Source organism: Physcomitrium patens, chromosome 9, assembly GCF_059467195.1.
Source record: "Physcomitrium patens ecotype Gransden chromosome 9, ASM5946719v1, whole genome shotgun sequence".
Taxonomy (NCBI): domain Eukaryota; kingdom Viridiplantae; phylum Streptophyta; class Bryopsida; order Funariales; family Funariaceae; genus Physcomitrium; species Physcomitrium patens.
Window position 1 is genome coordinate 8,080,626 of NC_143418.1, and position 22,590 is coordinate 8,103,215.

General features: G+C 40.0%; 3 protein-coding genes across 3 annotated transcripts; 2 read left to right on the plus strand and 1 right to left on the minus strand.

The window, feature by feature from the left end:
• Positions 1-2,914: 2,914 nt before the first annotated feature.
• LOC112286635 (ARF guanine-nucleotide exchange factor GNOM) lies at positions 2,915-11,927 on the plus strand. Its single transcript, XM_024528701.3, has 11 exons — positions 2,915-4,042; positions 4,495-4,752; positions 5,069-6,171; positions 6,641-6,947; positions 7,372-7,692; positions 7,800-8,133; positions 8,357-9,492; positions 9,873-10,145; positions 10,348-10,610; positions 10,825-11,033; positions 11,400-11,927. The coding sequence occupies exons 1-9, from the start codon at positions 3,554-3,556 to the stop codon at positions 10,606-10,608; spliced, it is 4,482 nt and encodes a 1,493-aa protein (XP_024384469.1). The 5' UTR covers positions 2,915-3,553; the 3' UTR covers positions 10,609-10,610; positions 10,825-11,033; positions 11,400-11,927.
• Positions 11,928-15,240: 3,313 nt separating this feature from the next.
• On the plus strand, positions 15,241-18,327 carry LOC112287101 (putative serine/threonine-protein kinase PBL18). The gene is made up of 4 exons (XM_024529768.3): positions 15,241-15,525; positions 15,714-16,825; positions 16,929-17,330; positions 17,470-18,327. The coding sequence occupies exons 2-4, from the start codon at positions 15,827-15,829 to the stop codon at positions 17,992-17,994; spliced, it is 1,926 nt and encodes a 641-aa protein (XP_024385536.1). The 5' UTR covers positions 15,241-15,525; positions 15,714-15,826; the 3' UTR covers positions 17,995-18,327.
• A 208-nt stretch (positions 18,328-18,535) lies between these two features.
• On the minus strand, positions 18,536-22,264 carry LOC112287102 (uncharacterized). The gene is made up of 7 exons (XM_024529770.3): positions 21,736-22,264; positions 21,035-21,401; positions 20,769-20,881; positions 20,424-20,584; positions 19,961-20,010; positions 19,654-19,728; positions 18,536-19,251 (listed from the first exon to the last, which is right to left on the minus strand). The coding sequence occupies exons 1-7, from the start codon at positions 21,941-21,943 to the stop codon at positions 18,738-18,740; spliced, it is 1,488 nt and encodes a 495-aa protein (XP_024385538.1). The 5' UTR covers positions 21,944-22,264; the 3' UTR covers positions 18,536-18,737.
• Positions 22,265-22,590: the final 326 nt, after the last annotated feature.

A 22,590-nucleotide genomic window follows, 5' to 3' on the forward strand; every position in this document is an offset into this window, starting at 1 on the left:
ACAATTGTAGAGTCATTTCAAGAATAGTGTCATTATCTAGAAGATACTTCTAATATAGTTATTGCATATACATATTACAATAACCTTAAGTACTTTATATTAGCACATGTTTTGAATAGTCGCCAAGCCTATTGAAGCATATTTTTATCAAGATTTGATTTTAAGTTTACTTATAAATCTAATATATAATAAGATTTAATAGAATTTCTTTCTAGATGTTCTTATCTTGCATTAAAAGAAGGAAATGCAGCTTTTAATCAATAAATAATGATTTTCTTGAAGTCGGAGTCTTATTAGAAGAAATCTCTAATGTTAATATTTTTATAACTAAATTAATTAAGAATTATTAGAAGAATTTATACTTACTTCCATTATATTTGAAATAATAAAACTTCTTAGATTCAATTGTGAAGTTGACTTACTTATTTTTTTCAACTGCATAATTTTTTGGCATAGACTTTAAACTTCATTTTTTATTTTTTTAATTAAAATTATATTAATATATAATAACCTAAAAATTTAATCCAATAGTTTTTATTTGAATTTTAATTTATTAAATAATACAATTCTATCTTTAATTATTTTATAATTAAAAGTCTAATAATATTTTTTAATCATAATTGATAAAAAAAATTAATATTAAATTTATAGTTTTTTATTAATAACTCAAAGAGAAGTATTAAGATTATTTAATATATTATTAAAATATTTATAAATAAAATAAAAAATAATCCATTATTAGATTTATGGATGTCCAAAAATAATATGAATATTATTAAAAGTATTTTATAAATAAATATAAATTCTAATATATTAAATTAAAGATCAAAAGGTTTAAAAATATTTATAAAATATTAATAATTATGCTTTTGTATATGTTCATAAAAAAGACTTCTAAAGTTGTCTTAAATATTTTATGTAATTTTGAAGCTTTATTGATCTTTTTTAAAATGCCTTTAAAAACATAAAATTTAATCATTTGAAAGTTTTTAGAATATCTCATAAAAGCTCCTATTTCACTAAATTAATATTTCTTAAATTATAGTAAAAAAATAAAAAAATAACTTAATATTATTAACAAAAGAATAAAAAAATTAAATCTTATCTTTATTTTAATTTTATATTTAGTGTTATATTTTAATTTATTATTTTTTGATGATATGAATTTAGACAGAAATTCAAAAAGATAATATATGAATTTATCATAATGAAAGAAAAAAATTGAACAAAAATAAGATAAATATAAGACAAAAAAGAATTAAAATAAAAAATAATAATTATACAAGAATTAAATAGATTTGAGCTAAGATAAAAATTAAAAAAAATAATAAAAAAATAGAACAATAACATCAAGAATACTAAAGAGGACTTTAATCTTGTCTCTACATATATTAGCTACCAAAAAAATCTTGTGAAAGTTTTTTATGAACAATGAAGAATGTCGTCTAAGGGACACTTTGCACTTTGGCCAATTGTCAAGTAAACAAAGGACTTGAGCAATATAATTAGTGGATAAAAAACAATTGATTGCTAAGTCTTCACATTAGAAGTAAATTAAACAAATTGAGTTGGAAAATTTTTTAACTAGATAAGTTATTCTATTATATTTTGATAAATTTTTAGATTGGTCTTTTGTCTAATTTCAAGTTGAGTTGTCAAAGTTGTCAAATGAGTATTGTATAAAGTGTCTCCAAGTGTCCAAATTGTACATTCTTTCTAACATGGCTTTGATAAAGTAAGAAATTCTTAATTTTATTTTTTAATAGCCATATGACATAGTTAAAAGAATCTAAAGATACAATCTGTGTTTAAAAAACTTCTTTAATTTTATTTAATAAAGATATTATATCTAATATATTTCTACCTATTTTTTTTATAAATTTTAAAATATGAGTAAAAAAAAATATATATATATATATATATATATATTCACATCAAATATCTTTGTGTAATTAATTTTTTATCTTTAAAATAAGAATAAAAACAAAAATTGTTAATTAAGCATTTTTTTTAAAGTTATTTAAGGCATGTATACTATTTTTTTATAACATCAATATTCTTTTTTAAATAATAAAAGAATCATTAAATTAAAACTATTGAAAAAAAGTTAATTATATTATATATTATATAATACTTAGGTATTAAATTTTTTTAAAATATATGAGTTAAATTTGATTATATATATTTACAAATATATGAGTTAAATTTGATTAAATATATTCTTAAATAATATTTTTTTTATATTTGTTATTATACATTAACATGTCTAAAAAGTCTTTGTATTGATTTAATAAGAGAGTTAAACTGAATCCATATTTGTGCTTGATATTTTATAAATTGACTCTATTTTCTTAAATGACGGATTTTATTTGTTTGTTTTGAAATTAATAAATCAATAAATTAATTTAAGAATAATTTTGTATTTTATGAATTCATCCCTATTAAATGGTTTTTATTTCTTTATATATTGCACTCTGTTATTTTTATTTGAAAATATCATTACGTAGGATTATAAAGTTGTCTTGTATTTAGAGGAAGAAAAACCCATTTATTTTAAGATTGACGTGCATGGAGAGTACTCTAGAAGTTGATGAACTAATATCACATTCCATCAAGTCAAAGATTATTACTTAGAACTCGGTGTAGAGTGACATTATCATTTATTACACATGCATAATGTTGTAAGTCTTAGAATTTTCTATTTTACTGGACTGCTTCACATTTCCATAAGTTCTGTTTTATTTTCCTAGAGAGCAGATCTACTCAGGGTTTACCCTACAGCGAAAATTACTGTTACCCGTCTGACCGAGCAACTCTTATAATGCAATGGTCTGTTACAGTATTTTGACTCGTAAATGCGCAATGATTTTATCGAATACGAGGAAGTGTGAACGCGACAGCCTCATTTGGAACTGTACACTCGTATACCACTCAATGATATACGCCGTGTTTTGGAATGCACATACTATGCACGGATCCCATCGGTCCGGGTCTGCCCAAGTTTCACGGTCAATGCCCGATCAGGGGAATGTTGGGACGCCATAGCCAAAGCGGAACGAGGAGGACAAGCTATGGCTATGGCGATTTTGTTGCTGCATTAGGCCGCACTCTTGGCGGCATTTTGCAGCGTCGATCTCTGCCAAGGTCCTCGACTGCTTCGCAATCTCGCCAGCATGTGTCGTGGTATATTTGTTTAATTCTTTTATCTGTTCAGCCGGTGGAGAAACTGGTGGGAAAAGGTTTTTTTTCAGATGGATGCGGGTGTATTATCGACGTGGAAGAGAGGTCGCGACTTGTAGATCGGGGTTGAGGAGAGCGTGCTCTTGCGATGGATGGTGTAGTTCAGTTAATTGTGGCTGGATTGAAGGTGTTGAAGGTTTGAGCTAGTTCTGGGGGTTGTTATTGGAGCTGGATGAAGTTAGGGTACCAGCTTAGGGCCATTTCCAGGAGTTAGAGGGCTCGATTTATTTGGGATCGGAAGTGTGGTGCTGGAGGTTTGAAGGGGATGTGAAAGTGCATGGCTTTGAGGGACTTTTGAGAAATTGATGCGTCAATGAGTCGATCTGTTGGAACCCCGAGAGCAGAGATGGAAGGCGGGTGGAGGGATAAAGCTAGGAGAAGCAAGGGAACTTTGGCGTGTATGGTGAATTCTGAGGTCAGTGCCGTACTAGCCGTGATGCGTCGTAATGCACGATGGGCGGGTCGGTATTCTGCAAGCGATGACCAGCTGGAGCATCCCCTCATCAGGTCCTTGAAGGGACTTCGACGACTCGTTTTTACTTGGCAGCAACCATGGCCATCTATCGACCCTTGCCTGTATCTCTCCCCCTTCTTAGATGTAATACGGTCAGATGAGACCGGTGCGCAGATTACGGGTGTGGCACTCTCTGCAGTGTACAAGATGGTTCAATTAGAAATCTTTGACGTACAGACCGCTAACGTGGACATTGCAATGCACAAAATTGTGGATTCTGTGACGAGTTGTCGTTTTGAAGTTACCGATCCAGCGTCAGAGGAGGTCGTGTTAATGAAGATTTTGCAGGTATGTGTGTTTCTAAAGTCGAGTCATTTTTCCTTTTTGACCCAGAGAGGGTCGAGTTGATTTCTAAACACAGCCTTTACCACAACTTATGAGAACCTCGTGACGATTCGTAGTAGTTGGCCCTACATTATGATGTAATCCTCCGAAACATTCGATCTAATATGGATGAAGACACTTCCGCAATATACGTTTCTTAAATTCATGAAGATTTGTTCAGGAATCCTTGAATTACTAGGCCCCAAATTTGGACAAAATGAGCTTGCTTTTTGGCTTGATATTATTGCACTTTACTTTGACATTGACATGAATTGTGGTGGTTTTATTAGTGGTGGATAACCCGTTCTCAATGTTAGATTCTTTAATTCAGCTTTCTCCTTCATTATACTTCTCTGAATTCCCTATGTCTTCCCTAGGTTGCTATCAACTAATGAGGTAAATCCTTTGATTTTTAGGTGCTGTTAGTCTCCTTAAAAAGTGGAGTTGGGGCAGTATTGAGTGATCGAGATGTTTGCAACATCGTGAACACCACTTTTCGAGTGGTTCATCAAGCTGGTAGCAAGGGGGAGCTCTTGCAGCGTACAGCTCGCTACACAATGCATGAGCTTGTCCGAGCTGTCTTCTCTCATCTACCTTCCCTGAAGCCAACATCTCTGGCGATCGAGATTGCTCCACACAACACAGAAAGCAGTTCCAGTGCTGGGAAGGATCTTGTATGTCTCTTTGTGTTGGATATTTTCTTTAAAAATCTGTTGCTATTATCCACACACAAATGAAACGAAACATTGTGCATGCAGATTTTGAATGCCTATATAGGCTGACATGCTGATTAAGATTTTCGCACAGGCTTGGTAAAGGTTGACAATGTGGGCTGAAATACATCCTGCTAAAATGCCGGCTATTCTGAACTTTTGATGTATTCTGAACTCTTGATAATTTATAAGGTATTGAATGGTAATATATTACTTTCTGTGCCTCTTGTATACTGATCATTGAGGAGCTCACCTTTTTATTGCTTGGTTCTGGCAGAATAAGTCTGGATCAGAGGAGGCAAATGAGCTCAGTGGTCTCGTAAACACAAGTAGTATCTCTTCTGCTGATGGTAGCTCGGACTTAGCAGAAGCTGAACAACCTGTGCTTGTTAGTGATGAGCCCTCTGAAAAGGATGCCGTTGCACATCTCCTGAACGGAAGCGATGGAAGTCAAAATGCTGCCATTGAGACCGTTGGTAGTGCAGAGGATTCGATTGTTGCGGCTTACGGTGTACCATGCATGGTCGAAATTTTCAGTTTCTTATGTTCCCTTCTGAATATCGCGGACCTCCTAAGCCCTGGCCAGCTTGTATTGGCCAGTGACGAAGATTCGCCACAATTCGCCCTGATGCTGATTAATTCTGCACTTGAGCTGGGAGGTGATGCCTTCAAAAAGCATCCTAAACTATTAGATCTTATCCAAGATACGCTCTTCAGAAATCTGATGGTGATTGGACTTTCGCAGAACCCAATAGTTCTATCATTAGTATTTGGAATTGTTTTAAATCTGTACCATCATCTTCGGGGACTAGTCAAGCTTCAGTTGGAGGCTTTCTTTTCCTTTGTCTTGATCCGTCTTGCATCCGGCAAGCACGGGGCCACATACCAGCAGCAAGAAGTTGCTCTGGAAGCGCTTGTTGACTTTTGCCGTCAGCCTACATTCATGCCTGAAATGTATGCAAATTTTGATTGTGATACCACACTAAGCAACACTTTTGAGGATCTAGGAAATCTGCTCTCTAAGAGTGCTTTTCCGGTCAACTGCCCGTTATCAGCTATGCATGTACTAGCATTAGAAGGATTGCTTGCTGTGGTACGAAGTATGGCAGACAGAATTGATACTGGAATTCTAGTTCTTGCATCAAGTAATCTGGGAGCTGGCAACCAGGAATACATTCCATTTTGGACATTGAAGTGTGAACATTATGATGATCCTTCGAGCTGGGTTCAATTTGTAAAACATCAGAAGTACATCAAGTGCCGACTCATGATAGGAGCTGATCACTTCAATCGGGACCCCAAGAAAGGTCTCGAGTTTCTACAAGGGATGCGGTTGCTTCCTTCCGAATTAGATCCTAAAAGCGTGGCTTGTTTTATCAGGTATTTAACCGGCGATGACTAAATAATCTTTTTAATATTGGCAGTGGTCAATGTCCATGCGCTTTCTTTTTATAGTTAGTCTTACATATATGGTTGTCGAGTTCTATGCATTTATGTTATTAGCAGCCTTGTAGCTTAAACTGGACATCGGAAGCATTTCTTTCCTGTTAGGTCGTGAACAATACTTCCGATGTCCAATGTTTAAGCTAGAAATGTCGTGAACAGAACTTTTTTTTTTTTTTTTTTTTTCCCCTCTGTGGAGGAAAGACACCGTAAAAACGAATAGTTTTTTGTTTTATTTTGGAAGGTGGATACGTCCGCTCTTCCAAATTTACTAGATCTATATATTAGGCACTCTTTGTAAATATTCAATCAAAACAGAATCGCATGTGTAAGTAGTTCTTAGTTTGGACCAGTTATTTCGATATTGCAATTTTGGTCTTGTGATGAGTATCAGTCTTCACTGCAGGTATTCAACAGGATTAAACAAGACCGTTATTGGAGATTACCTTGGAGACCCTGATGAGTTTTGTCTTCGAGTGTTGGATGAGTTTGCCCAAACTTTTGATTTTAGCAATATGAGGATAGATTCGGCGTTGCGTCTTTTCTTGGAGAGTTTTCGATTGCCTGGGGAAGCACAAAAGATTCATAGAGTTGTGGAGGCTTTTGCCGATAGGTACTATCAACAATCGAAAGGTATCCTTGCCAGCAAAGACGTGGCTTTTGTTCTGTCGTACTCGGTCATTATGTTGAATACCGATCAACATAACAAGCAGGTTTGTCACGTTCTGGCGCAAGTGCTTTCATCCATCTCCATCTTGTGTACACTGGATGAATTGTTCTCGATCTAGATTTATATTGATGTGTGTCAGTGTATGAAGCTCGTGTAGTAAATCTGTTGAGAAAGAGTTAATATTTACTTCTGAAGAAATCTTTGTTTGTTTAAAAGATACATGAGGCTCGAGGTGCATTTACTCTCGATTGCGACTGCTGAGTGAATGTTTTAATTCTCGTAACTACCTTCAGAATCATGTTAGACGCTCCTTTCAGATTGTCTAGCAGCATCAAGAATAACTTTTCCCTTGTGATCATTACTTGACCCTTTTTTTGTTTTGTTTTTGTTCTCTTTGTTTTTGGGTTTTCGTCTTTAAATTTTTTGGCAAATCTGGGGAAGCAGTTGACGTTGTTTCTGGGATTCAGGTGCGAAACAAGATGACAGAGGATGACTTCATTAGGAATTTGCGAAAGATCAATGATGGGCAAGACTTGCCACGACAGATGTTGGCTGAACTGTACCACTCAATTGTGCATAATGAAATCCGCATTTCATATGTTAGTGAGGCTGGCGTTGCGAACATGACTCACAGTCGGTGGATCGATGTGATGCGTCGATCAGTGTCTACTACACCGTACATAAACTGTGATGAGCGGCCTCTTTTAGACCATGACATGTTTCCCATCATATCGGGTCCTTCCATTGCTGCCTTATCGGTCGTGTTTGACCATGCAGAGGATGAAGAGGTATGTGAATAAGTTGATGCAATATTTATTGTGGTGCTTGTTATTTCGCACGCAGGCACTCGAGTATACAAGCAGACTTTAATCAGCAATCTTACAAATATGTGTAGGTTCTGCAACTATGCATCGACGGATTTCTCGCAGTGGCCAAATTATCTGCCAGCCACCGTCTGGAGGATGTGTTGGATGACCTTGTGGTTTCTCTCTGCAAATTTACAACATTACTTAACCCTTTTCCTCTTGAAGAGGAACCTGTTATCGCATTTGGAGGTGATACGAAAGCACGGATGGCAACAGTCGCAGTGTTCAACATTGCAAACAAATATGGAGATTTCATCAGGACTGGTTGGCGAAATATCTTAGATTGCATTTTACGGCTGCAGAAGGTTGGGCTCTTGCCTGCTCAAGTTGCCAACGAATCAGTAGAGAAAACTAATACAACAGGTGAGAATGGATTCTTGTGGAACACATATTTGACTTGTAAGATGCTGCTCTTGTTTGTAAGTGTGTGTACTATTTGTCATGGGTTCGGTAAGTGCGACTTAGGAGGCATATGGGATTTGCATAGTAGTTTAAAATTCGTTTATTTACCTTGACACTTCTTATCGATTGTATTGGCTAATGAACAAGCATGATCACCGATCATGTTATGCTGGGAGCTTTGCAGGCGACTCAGCACATAGTAAACTTGCAGGATCGTCGTCGACAAGGATTCAAATGCCTGAACGTGTTCGACATCGGCGTCGTAATACAGGCTTGATGTCGAGGTTCAGTCAGCTGCTGTCTTTGGAGTCTGATGAGCCACCCGCAGTCCCTACAGAGGAAGAACTAGCTGCTCAGCAGCGAGCACTTAGAACCATTGAATCTTGTCACATACACCAGATATTTACTGATAGCAAATTCTTGCAAGCTGAGTCACTGTTACAATTAGCGAGAGCACTTGTATGGTCCGCGGGCAGGCCTCACAAGAGTGGGGGCTCAGCAGAGGATGAGGATACAGCAGTCTTGTGCTTAGAACTCCTCATTACAATCACCCTCAACAACCGGGACCGCATCATGCTTCTGTGGCAAGGGGTTTATGAACACATGGCTGGAATTATTCAGACGTCTGTCTTCCCAGGGTTGCTGGTTGAGAAGGCTGTCTTTGGGTTATTGAGGGTTTGTCAACGTCTACTTCCTTATAAGGAAGATCTGGCGGAAGAGCTCCTTAGATCATTGCAACTCGTTTTGAGGCTTGATCCCCGAGTGGCAGACGCATTTTGTGAGCGAATAACGCAGGAAGTAATGGTCTTAGTACGGACAAATGCAGCACATATCAAGTCACCGATGGGCTGGCGAACCGTGACATCGCTTTTGACCGTAACAGCCCGACACCCACGGGCCTCTGAGCCAGGATTTGAGGCTCTTATGTATATTATGCAAGCCGGAGCTCATTTGACTCCTGCAAATTATGTTCTCTGTGTAGATGCAGCTCGAGCATTTGTAGAAGCTCGAGTTGGGGGACCGGGACGGTCTGTGCGTGCATTGGATCTACTTTTGGATTCAGTGGGACGTCTTACATTATGGTCAAAAGTTCACTCCGAGGGTGCAGATGCCTCTGGTACTGACAGCGTGGAAGGACTCTCCAGACATTCTCAGGAGTTAACTGAGATGTGGGTGCGTCTGGCGCAGTTATTGATGAAATTATGCTTGGAACAAAGAGAACTAGTGCGAGATCACGCTATTCTTTGTTTGCAAGGCTGCCTTTCTGCAGCAGAAATGATCAGTTTGACTCCAGCATTATTGGCTCAATCTCTTGAACAGGTGTGTTCCCCAGATGCCCAATTATGGAGGTCTGATTTGGTCAGATGTCTAGAAGGGCCAATCTATTGTTGTGGCTTTAATACTTTGATTAGTCTGTCAAATTTTTGGATCGTTATTAAAAAGGGCAGCATGCTGAAAGCTCAGATGCATTTTCGCACATCGATATCCTTAGCATGGAGGTTAGGTGAGGATGCTTCATTGGGTATTGCTTGAATGTGTTATATGTCGATTTAGTTTCCTTGTTTTTTTTTTTTTTTTTTTTTTTGTTTTTTTTTTTGTTTTGTTTTGTTTTTTGTTTTTTGTTTTTTGTTTTTTTTTTTTACCCGGGTTTTCTCTATTTCTTTAATGTTTCCTCGCGTTTTTCTCAATTGTTTCTTCAGGTGGTTTTAAAGCTATTGGATGAGCTACTGGATCTTGCTGTTAGGCACCCAAAAGAATATCAAGGCATGGAGGATACTCTTTTTTTGTCAACCAAGTTTCTCGCAAAGTCTTACTTACAGTTTCTGCCTCAGCTTGTTACCTTACCTACTTTTCAGTCATTGTGGCTCCAAGTTTTGAAACGTATGGAAATGTTCATAAACGCCAAATTTCGCGGCAAACGCAGTGAAAAACTGCAGGAGCTTATACCTGAGCTTCTTCGAAATATTTTGCAGGTGATTGAGTCTTCTGCCTAGCCTCGTCTGTTTTCATGTTAGTAATGAGTACCATTCTATGAAGCGTTTCATACGTACTCTACTTTCTTGTCTGGTCTAAATTCTGTTTGTCTTTGGATTTCTATGACTGAAAGTATGTACATCTCATGGTTTAGTAGTGATATACACAACCTCTCTCCGCTTATAGAATTTGGTTTTGCAGGTAATGCATTCTCAAGGGATCCTGGTGCAACTAACTAAACCAAGCCAGGACAACATGTGGGACATGACCTGGAAACACGTGGGTGACATAGTTCCTACTCTAACACCAGACATAATCAAGGAAAGCAGTCCGGAGGTGAAGGATGGAGGTTTTGCAGTAGTAGGAGAACAAATGTCCCCTGCATCAGTTCCATCTGATGTGGAATCCGAATACACGATTGTTGAGAAGGTGGACAGCATAAGCCTGGGAGATCAAGGATAATTGTGAGAACCATTCGTTTACGCTGGTCTATTTTTGTTATAATGTTGCTTATCTATGTTCAAAGCCAGATCATGTTTGTAATTTTTTCATTCCATGTACTGAATCTAACAACACACGTTATCCTGGCTTTGAAGTCTCTTTTGTGATATGATTGGTTTGTTTTCTTTGTTCGGTTTTTGGTATAGTATTACTGACACATTGTTCGTTTGTAAACAGGATTTAATCACCACATTTCAATGTTTTAGATTGCTGATATGAGTATTGGCTCAATCAATATTTTAGGAGTCCTGAAAATTGCTTCCAATGAATTAAAATTTAACCATAGATAACTATGGAGAGAAGACTATGTGTGCTAGCTTCGAATGGTGGCATTCATTACAGCAGCGGATTTGCCTTGCATCTACAGTTCTGAGTATTCTTTTTAGGTAAGTCTTAAGGATTTCACCTGCTTACTAGTGTTCTAGTATCGTACTTTATACTCGTGCAGATGCAATGGAGTTGGACACTGTGTGTTGTGCACTTCTGTCCAGTAATTTGGAATTCAGTTTTGAATTTGGAGAAACCTCTTCATCAGTGTACATATCTGTGATCTTTGTGGATTTTTAACTTTGGTCAGTAGGTTAATACTTTCTGTGGTTTTTCCATTTAATAAGTGGCTGAACACTGCAAATGCTTTACAGCTGCATCCCCTCTTCTCTTCCCTTTGGTTCTTAAAATATCATTTGTTTACTTGAAAGTATTCGTGAACATCTCAAATGCAAAGCGGTCATTGACATGTGATCCGTGTGCAGGCTTTTCCAAGTTATGCACACACATCTACTATTCTTATTGCGGGGAGGCCTGCGCTGCAGTACGAATGAGGGTTTGAATCAGGAAATTTGTAGTTGTACATTTGCCTCTTTAGAATTTCTATTCAAAATGATATGATTCTTTTTCTTTTTTTCTTTAGAGAATAACTTCATCCTCATTTTTCCTTTGCTCAACTACCTTCTGCAGCTTTATTATAGATTATATACTGCAAGACCTTGGTCAAACTTTTAACGCTTTTAGAGAACATCAAGTTCTCCAGGATTGAAACTTTTGGTCAATGTCTTTTTACATATATTCTAAACAGGACTTATTTATTTTTGTTATTCCAAATCAACAGGGTAGCATTTAGTCCACCAAATCATGGTCCAGCATAGATGTCTGTGATTAGTACTGAAGCGCGAACAGAGAGAAGACTTTTTTTCTCATTCGGATGTGATTTTGGCTTCCAATAAAACTGTTTTACCTCTGGTGTGGGCCCGACAAGCCGGACCTGCTTCTTTAGCCAACCAGCCACTGTTCCTTTAAGATATTTGTCTGCTGTCACAACTGCAACATGAATTTTCCTGAATGTTTTCTCTTGTTTCACACCTTGGTTACTTGACAACATGGAACGTTTTATCCCAAACGATCCAACTACCCGATTGTGACTCACCTAATGTCAACCAAGAGTTTCTGGAAAAGACAGTCGTTGCGTGACTAACCACTTCAAGAAATCATCATACGTATCGACGGCAAATGCGGACATTTGCAATCGTGTGGAACCAGCTGCCCATGACAAAGGTAGAGCTCCCTTGTTATGGAAGTAGAGTCATCAACCTTCTGTGTTTACCGATCAAGTCAGGACCGTCATGGTGTATCCTCATTACCCTTTTGAAATAATTCTGAAAAAGCAGCCTATCTTTAAATATCTGCATGACCATGAGCTACCCACCGCGTTCTGCTTTAATAAGGTACATTACGGCCTAGAAACCTCCAAACGTGGCCTACCATTTACTTTAACACTCCTATAGATCCTGCTAAATTGAGCTTCGTAGGCTTTATCATTTAAACTCGAGGTAACCACGTTTGTATGGAGTGAGGCTAGTCAAGATTACAGTCGATTCGCTCCACACAAGTCAGAGCCCTTCACTTTCTTGAGGAATTGCAGGCACATTATTGGACCTTCGATTGAAACTTAAAACAGGTTAACTTCTAGTTCTTAAATGGTGCCTGCCCCACAAATTCAATCGAAGCCTCTACATGGGTGTCTAGGGTGACCGAATGGCTTTCCTTTTCTCAAAGCTCATAACATGCGCACATTTTCTCTTACCAATCTGGTAAATTATCATGTAAATTTCATGATGGGCATACGCAGCTTATAGAAGGGCATCCATTCACATGATATTGGACAGTCAGTCAGGGTGATGTCTCACCACTACAATAGTGTGGACAACAAGCAAACTTTAGGTTCAACTACTGTAGTCAACCCATTCTTAATCACCTCCCATTTCTGACCTATAGGTTGGTGTATTTCCAATTAACTTGACATGATAATAATGATTATTTTTGACACCTTATAGTTTCACATTTTGCCTCAATTCCATAGTGCCATTGGATAAGGAATTAAAAAAAACTATGACAATTCAAAAAAATTGGCTAGAATCAAGCATTCTTGATTTTGTGACCAGCCACTTGTTGAAATTAGGTTGATCTATATGTCAGATTTGTATCAAATCAAATCTTGAGATAAAACATTAATAGTAATTATGTTTTTGCACAAAATGATTTGAAAACACCTAGAATCCTCCTGATTTTTTATTTCTCTACATAGAATTTTATTTTTATTTTTTATACACATATTGAAAATATATCAAAATGCTTAAATTATTGGAAATGGTTTGGCTACCTTAAGTAAAACATATGTATTTTTTTCCTAACTCATTTGTCTCTTCACATCTCTTTGGATGCTCACCTTCTCTTCTATATCACATGATATGGCATCAAGTGCCAAATCTAGTCAAATGTATGTGGTATAGTGGTTTTTTCATCCATTTAGTTTTTTCCATTAGTCGACTTTGTTAACATCAACTAGGGTTTGAATACTTAGGCAAAAAAATCCCTTCATTTAACATTATTATTAAGTCAAGTCTTATGAGTGATTTTTGAGAGAAAAAAGCTTATTGTAAGGATTTTGCTTGGCTATGGTAATTAGCTATTTAGTAAAGCTTTAGGATTTCTTTTCTACTCTCACTTGCACTCTTGGATCCTCTCTTTGTGGTGTTGGAGATAGTTTGACTTATTTGTATGAAGATTCTTATTCTTTTACTAAGAGGGTATTAGTTGTGCATTTAATTTAGATTACATACTTTATAATTGATTTGAAGTACTCAATGTGTTGTGTGTAACAATCTTTGTTTATACAACATCTATTTTTTTCTTTTCCATTCCCATCCTCTTCTTTATTGAAGTTGTAAAACTCTCTTTGTATACTACCACCTCCCATTTGTTGTTATAACAAGCCTTGGTATTGCTTGCCTTCATCCCATTTTGTCATTCCTTATTTGTCATTAATTTTCATTCAATGAATATTATTGCAATGCATCTTGCAGTACTGCTACTAACTACCTTTTTATTAGATTAGATTTTGATATTGGAAGCATGCAAATCTTTTATGTATTTCATAAAAATCAATCATTGCAGTGTAATTTTGTGTTGGTTTGAACTACATTAATCAATCTTACATACTGAAAATGATATTAGTAAAAATAGTGAAATGTAGGTCAAACATGGAGTTGGCACATGCAGCCAAGTGATTCTAACTGTGTTTTTAGCAACAAATCAACAGTCCAAACTAACCACAAATGTTTCAATCGACAATCAATCATCATCTCCTGGTCAAAATTGGCAGGGAAGAATTTCAGTGGTCACAAAGAACCTAGAACAACAAACCTTAAACCTTCACACAAACACAAGAAAATTAAATATAAACACTGAATAAAATGAACTAAAATCCACGCAGCCTCTCAAAATCCACGCAGACAAGAAGAGCATTAAGAAAAACGAACTAACGAATGATCAAGTGAAGGGGATGGGGGGGCAATAATCGCACAACATTCATGCATTGTTTCGTTCGTTCGTTCATCACCACGACATCTCATCGACTGACCATTAACGACCCGTCAGAGAAGTAGGAAGAAGGGAAACAGCGATGGCGTTGAAGGAGGATGCGCAATGGCACCAGTTCCCCCGAGACTTGGGTACAGATCATGCAAGAAGCCGGAGGACCCCAAGTACAAGTACCGCTTGTGGCGATGGCGCGGCAGCAGCAGCAATTGGCAACACAGGCGTTACAAAGCGGCAGATCGGCGGCAGCAGCAGCAACAACAGGCACCCTTCGCGGCGGGTGATTGACAGGGAGTATCCTGGCCCCCAGTTGCTGCGCCATTGACACCAAACGGTTGACCCAGCTGGACACGACGGAACTGCTATTAAAACCCGACCGTGACTGGTGCTCCGTTCTATATATAAGCTCTCACGAATATGGCGTGACGAGCTGCTATCATGCCTGCACTGCTCCCGTCGAAATCCCCCCCTAAGCGCCCCCCCCAGACTCTGGGCTAGCTCCTAAATTCGGTGGAGCCTTTCTCGCTCTTGCCTCTCCCGTCACCTGGATCTTTCGCTCCCATACTTGCAGTTTGTCGTCACCAGGAGCGATTCTAGTTTTAGGGCTGAAAGGTGATGGATTGAATCAGTCTTGGTTGATTGATGCGGGGGAGCTGGGCGTGGAGCGGGAAGAATTGATCTGCCGTATGGTTGGTTGGCTGGGTGCACTACGACATTCCATCCCCGCTCGGAGCCTTCTCGTGAGAACTCGGTCAACTGGTCCTTGATTCCTTCAGATGGTCTTGGCGGCCGCTTCCTCGGGAGTCGCTCCTTGAGTCGGTTTGTCGTCATATATCCTTCTTGGAGTAAATACCGTGATGGCCTTGTGTATGTGAGGGGCTGCATTAGGCGGTGTCCACGCAAGTTTTTGCGTTCGAGGAGATGCAGTGGTGTGAACCTTCATGTACCTCACATTGCAACTCAAGATCTGTCTGATATCCGCCAATTCGAGATCGATTGCTTGTGGTGAGATTCTCTCTCGCGACTCGTTCTAGTGCTGCACATTTGGACTGTTCGTAGCATGATCTAGTTCACACGGCCTCGATATTGCTAACTGGTGCAGTGTCAGTCCGCAGGGACAGTTCGACGTTCTGATCAATGCTGCAATTTACTAGCTGTATCTGAATTATGAAGTGTGTACTTGCGTTTTGCAGATGCTTCGCCACTCTCTGTGTCAGCTATCAATGTAACCGCTGCAGCCAGGTGGAACTAATCCCTGGAGACTCATTCCTGGATTGCGCCGCTAAGAATTTGATTCGTAGCCAACATGCCAAGTAGTTTGATGATGGAGGAATCACCGAAACAGTCCAAATTTCCATCGCGGAAATCGGTGACAGAGTTTGGACTGCTCGGGTGCTTCACATGCTCCATGATCGTGTTACACAAGCGCGAGGTGGCCAGCTCCTCATCCAGCTCCTCTTCCAAGGGCGAATTCTTCAGCAACGACGATCCAGATGTGGAGCTTTTCACCACTGACAGCTCTTCTGTCTTGGACATGAAGAAAATATCCACAATAAGGTTTGGAAAGTCTCTTACTGACCACAAATTGACTGCATTGTCCGTCCAAGCCGCGGCGCCGATTATGAATACTGACACTGAAGCCACGGAAGAATCCTTCGTGTTTTCTCCTCCTGCTTTAGCCGACAGTGTTGCGGAATCTCCGTCGTTCAGAACCCTCTCAGATCCTCTTCTCAGCACGTTCTCATACGATTGTGCCTCGGGGGCGGAGACTCTGGCGAGAATCAGCGTCAGTAGAACAGCTGGAAATCAAAGCTTTGGAGGGCGTCCGCAACCTCTTCCACCCGTGGTCTTGAATACGAAAGTCGCCCCAAGTGGTGCCAAGCCTGTTTGGCTGCCTTTACCGGAGCCGAAGGATGATCAGTGCGGGAATGGTTCCTCATTGTCGACCTCAGAGCTGCGGTTCAACTCGGGCGGCAGCTATGAAGTCTCCACTCCGTCCAGCCAGCTATCGTCATTAACTTCTTTGGTTCGGAGCGAGATTGGATCATGGAGTGCTCGGCGAGCGAAAAAATCCTCTACTCGAGGTTTGCCTCTTCCGCCGCCGTCTGTGGCGACCAAATTGTTGCCTGGTCTTGAATCTTACGAATTCAAGGAGCTTATGGATGCCACACAAGACTTTGCACCGGGATGCTGTATGGAGAAAGGGGAGTTTGGCGCCGTATATCGGGCGAGTATGAAGAACAGGGCTGCTGAGCACACAATGAAAGAAATGGCGGTGGTTCGGCTTGCCGCCATCGATAGTCAGGTGGAGTTTTCGTTTCTTGTGGGTGGAAACGAAGCCATTGGTATTCTTGAGAGTGCTCGTCTCAACAATCCTGACAGTGTTCTCTTGCGTGGTTGATATGCAGACTTTGAAGGACTGGAAAGCGGATGTTCAATTGATGGCGCAGTTGCCAGACACCGACATATGCCTGGTCAAAGGTTACTGTTCGCACGAGGACGTGAAATTAGACTACGCGAAGATTGTAGAGCGTCTGCTTGTATTCGAGCTATCTCCTAATGGCAACCTTCACGACTATCTTAGCGGAACTCGTTCCAAAATCCAGTTGGATTGGTCTGCGCGAATCAGCATTGTCCTCGGCGCGGCTCGTGGTCTCTTGTACCTTCACGACCGAGCTCCTGTGCAAGTTTTGTACCGAGAATTCAAATCCTCCTGCGTACTTTTGGACAAGGATTACACGCCTAGGTTGGCTGGCTATGGCTTGACAGTGACGAATTCGCCTGCTGACAAGAAATTTCTGTTCACAACGGTGATCCTCTAATCCCTCATCAAAGCGCATCCATCTGTTGAGAGTAATTCTTTTCTTTCTTTTTCTTTTGTCTTAAAGAACCATAACCACGTCAAAACCAGTTTTATTAACCATTGCTCCGATAATCTTCTGTGTTCAGGCGATGAAGATAAGCCAGACTCATGCTAAGAGCAACGTACGCAGCTTCGGCATCGTCTTGCTTGAGCTTCTAACTGGTAAGTACAGCCGCGACTCATTCTTCATGTGCGACGAGAAGAACTTCGTGCAATGGGCAACTCCTTTTCTTAAAGATGAATCCAAGCTGCAACTCATCTTAGACCCGCGCATCAAAGGAAATTGCCCGATGAAGGGAGCTTTGAAGCTCGCTGAGTTAGCTCTCTGGTGCTTGAAGAGGAAGGAAGCTCAAAGACCCAGCATGTCGAGGGTGGTTGACACCCTCAAAACTATCAAAGACAACTATCACAACTTTGATCACAGCTTCAAGGGGCAAGAAAAGCTGCGCGCTACTTTTGGAGGCATTTCTTTCAACGATCTACGGCACAGGTCCCAAGTTGTGAGTCAATATTTGTCCATGGAATGTGCGTCGTCCATCTCGGATTCTTCTGGAGAAGATGACTCAAAAACTTCTGCTTCTGTTTCAAGCTCACTAGCCTACACGCTGTAGACTGGGAAATTCCTATGATGAGTAATTCTCTGTCGCCTGAGTAAGTTTGTGATAGCATTATTATCATGTAGAGACTGGACATGCCTCAGTAGTGAGCAGTGCTCTTGGAGCGCATGTAGGGCACAGTTTTGTGCCAATTTGTACATTAGAGCAGAATTGGTAGCGAATCCTAGTTGCGTCAGCTCTGAATGCCCCAGAAATTAAAACCCGAGAGCCGAGTAGACCAAGAGATTAATTACTGCTACGACAAAATACTGCACAGCTAGTTTTAACAGGCACGAGCATTAAATACTTTTAACAATTGAACGAAATGAAAGTTGTCAATTCGTCGTATGAAAGTTGTATACTCAATAGTTTCTTTTCACTTCGTTGACTATGTAGCATTGAGCATGTAAACAATGTGAAATAACTAATCACTGGAAGAAAAGTAGATAAACCTCATTTAAGATCTTTTACGATGTCTGTCGTTAACGCACATGTACATGCCCATTCCAATTTGTGTTCACGTTTTGACGATAAGACAATGTGCAGCAACAAACCATGCACGAACCACTGACCAGTAACATATTTGCTGACGACATATTACATTGTATAAGTGCAATAACTACCTGAATGGCATCTACTTGTGGACAATTACCAAAGGACATGCTCCATGTAATAATATCATTTATTTTCTCTACAACCCATGTCATACGAAAATTTTGCAGATAGTAAAGTACGAAGATGATACAGGCGTTGTTCTTTCATAGCCCTGCTTCAGATATGAAAGATTCCTGCAGTCTTGCAGCTAGTGCTGCATCTTCCGCCTCCTGCCTACTCCTATATGAAGGGGTTGATCTTCTACCCAAAAGCTGTTGATATCCGTCCACTCTTAAACTGGAAGGATTTGGGTAGTCGGCAGTCGATTGTCCCGACTCGAGTACTTCCGACGCTCTTCGGAACGATGTCAGATTATTAGCCGTGAGCCGCAACCGCTCTGGCCTTGCAAATGTTAGACTTCCTGCATTAGGCCGCAATCGTTCCGTACCTCTTGAAGATCTACTCAGTTCTCGCCAAGGAGTGGGACGACTGATCCTTCGAATTACCCCAGGGCGCACTTGAGACTCAGTACTCACTGGGGCACCTTCGGGTTTGTTATTTTTCCCTGGGCAATTCTCCTTTTGATCTTTCAATCGGGCAGCAGCTTCTTGGGGAAATAACAACTGAATCGTATTCCACAAAACTGTATTGATTGGGCAATCAAATTTACTGGTTGCTCTGTAACACGAAAATTTAGCCTTAGACGACGGATGACACGGTGACTCTACAATACTTGTCTCATTTGCTACGAGCATGTCAATACTGCAATTCACCTAGCACCAATTGTTTTCTACAATGGCGATGATATAACTTGCCACTGGAAGCGCTTCTATCGAGCATTTCATTGTCTGTAGTCTACCTTGGTCTGCTTTGAATACTGCAAAATTTTTCCTTGGTTGAATTTACAAGTTTCCTTGATTTCAGAAGACGTGCAAATTTTCATGGTTGGCGCGGTTTCCAAAAACTGAATTTAAGTGTCAGCTAGAACTATGTCGGAGAGAGTTCTTCAACTATAATTTAAAAAATTGTAGACGATATTAGTAAGATATTCCTAGACAAATGAAGGCAAGAAAAACACACCTCAACTGCTGTCTACATTTTGGACAGCGCATTCCACATTTTTGGTACACAGATTGCAAGCAGCCACTGCAGAAGCTGAAACAGTTCAGGCTCTTGTCAGTATGATCAGCGACGTCTTCGACTCCAGAAGATACATGATGTATCAGCTGGGTATGGTAACAGAGAAGTTGAAGTGACATGAAATCATGAAAGCTAAAAGTATTAGGACCCCGCAGAGGATATTAGCAAATGATGGGTACACAAACAAAGAGAAAATGAAAAAGAAAAAAGAAAAAAGAAAAACCTGTTTGGGCTTAAAATCGGTTACCTGTGACCGCAGATTGTGGTGGAGGGTTCAAAGCATATATCCAAGCAGATCTGCATTCCAACAAAATCTCAAATTACAAGTTCTTATGAAATCAGGTAGTCACATTAGAGGTCTCCTTAACTGATCGCAGTGAGTTAGGGAGCAGCACAAAACTACTCAAGTTAGGTAATAATAAGAGTCTAATCAGATACTCCCTAACACCAGATAAATAATCTTGTCCAAAGCTGAAAAGTTTTATCCAACCGATAAGCTGGCTCAAACTATCAGTGAAAATTTTACTTGGAAAAAGAGCGGTATGTTCCAAATGAGAGGAGATACTGTTACAAAGGTGAGGATTGGTTCTGTGCATTAACATTTGGAGCAGAACGAAAAATCCATGCACGAGAAACTTCCTTGAGCCTTTCCATCGATGGAAGTATGTCAATAATGTGAAAACAGGTATCAGTATTTGGAAAATGCTTACCACGCAAGTGAGTTCCTCTCTTAATTTCTCCAGCTGAAGTGCATTGTTATAGGACACGTTGGCCACTGCAGGTTCTTCTCTGCCTCTCAAGCTAGTTATGTTGGCACAAGGTTGGGGATTCTTGTTCTCTTTATCTTTAGAAGGATGCTGCTGCAAACTACCTACGGGCACAAGAAGGATATAGATCACTATGAGGCAGTTTGAAAATTAACAGATATCTCGAATGCTCAATGTACTTGTGAGCAAGGAGTTTGAGAGTACTACTCATGCTTCATCTTCACATCCATCTCAATAAATACAGTATACCTAGTTGATAAATCAATGAAATTGAGTACCAACCCGCACCTTCAGTTTTCATTGTTGGAGCTCCACACTTATCAATTTCGTCGTTCAATACGGCCATTGGAATAGGAATTATGGGTTCTTCGTTTGAAGAGACCCGGCGTAATCTCCTGGGTCTACAGAATGGCACGTCGAGGAGATAACTGAGACTCCTTCTGCTCTGGAATTGTTAAAGCTTTACGCTGCCGCTGGAGCACTACCATGGAGATACTGAAATGGAATCCTCGTGCAGAGAAAAATAAAAAAGAAAAAAGAAAGGCGTGGATTACCTTCGTGCTGCACTAAGTGGGGTAGCGGCTTGCCCAGGTGTGCGAATCCCTCTTTTCCGATCACGACATTCAAGGCAGCCCCTACAGGTAGCTGAACAATTTGAGGCACGAGAGGGACCCTCGGGTGTACTTCCCTCCACTGCTGGGTTCAACCTATTCAGCGCTGGTGAATCCACAGCAAGCATAAGCAAAGTCTCATCATCCCACCCAGCCATTGCTGCTGCAGAACGGAAGTTGGGAGTCAAGTCCGCGGGATTCTCTATCCGCACAGGACGTCTCCCTCTCGGCGTATGGGGCAAAAACACTTGTTGGACTGTGTTCGATCCCCCCGCCTCATCTCCCCGCTGTTTCGTTCCAAAATCAAGACCTACATAAATCAATTACAGGTCAAACTTGTGTATATCCTAATATTGACCTATTCTCTATGTCCCAATCTCGCAATTCAGCCTACAGACATTAACACCTCCACATGCCATATGGCTATCCTGTCGATATTCGCGATGCAAATTCGTGTTGCCCCAACACAGATTGGCAAATATAACAGCTCTTCTCTATTCCGGTACTCAGCACGGTGAACTTCTCAGAACTACAGGGTACACAAAATGTATAGAACAGCGCCGATCAGCGTTCTGACATTGAAATCCTTAGTCTTAATGCCAATCCTTGTGCGTAGCTGAGAAAGTCAAAATTTCCTCACCCACCTGAATTCCCGCCCGATCCTTCATCATCGGAAGAAGTGAGATTTATAACTTCAGCCTCACAAACTCCATCGCCGCCGCTGGCAACCATTCCTTTCTCTCCCCCACTCGGAGTCTCCGATCTCGCGTCTAGAGTCGCTGTTCTCCTCACACCTGCTACCTCTTGTCTTCTCACACCACTCCGTTCCCCAGATTCACCGCCGCTCTTCATATCAACTGAAAACTTGTCGACCACCTCACCCAAAATTCAAAGGCTTTTTTAAACAGCACTCACTCCCACTCGATACCTTGAGAAACATAACTGAGGCAACAACAACCGCAGGAACAACTAATTTCACCATGCACCCAACACCTTGCGTTGATGAAACTGCCGACTGGTTGAAGGGCTATCGGCTAGAGACTGTAGGGGTGGGATCACCAAGGATTTAAGGCACCACAGTGTACTTTGGATTTGTGAGTCTTCACGCTGAAGCCAGGAATCGTAAGCACGAACTATTCGAAACGGAGATTGATAGGATTGAATCGGTGGCTTGAACAATGTTGCGAGATAGAATTCAGTCAGGCAGGCGAGCAGGCGATGGTGGAGCTGACGAGGCGGTGGGTCGGGGATATTCAAACCAAGTAGCCGTTGGATCCAGAGTGCCGCTTCATATGGAAAGCACAAGTATGTACGTATATATATACATATTCTTACATACACACATTATAACACAATTTTTTATTTAATTATATTCTTGAGTAGTATGTAATTAGCTGTATAAAATTATTTTCTAAAAAAATCATTGTATTTTTAATGTGAAAAGTATTTGGTTTTTTTTTTTGTTTTTTTTATTTTTTATTTGAAGATTAATTTCAAAT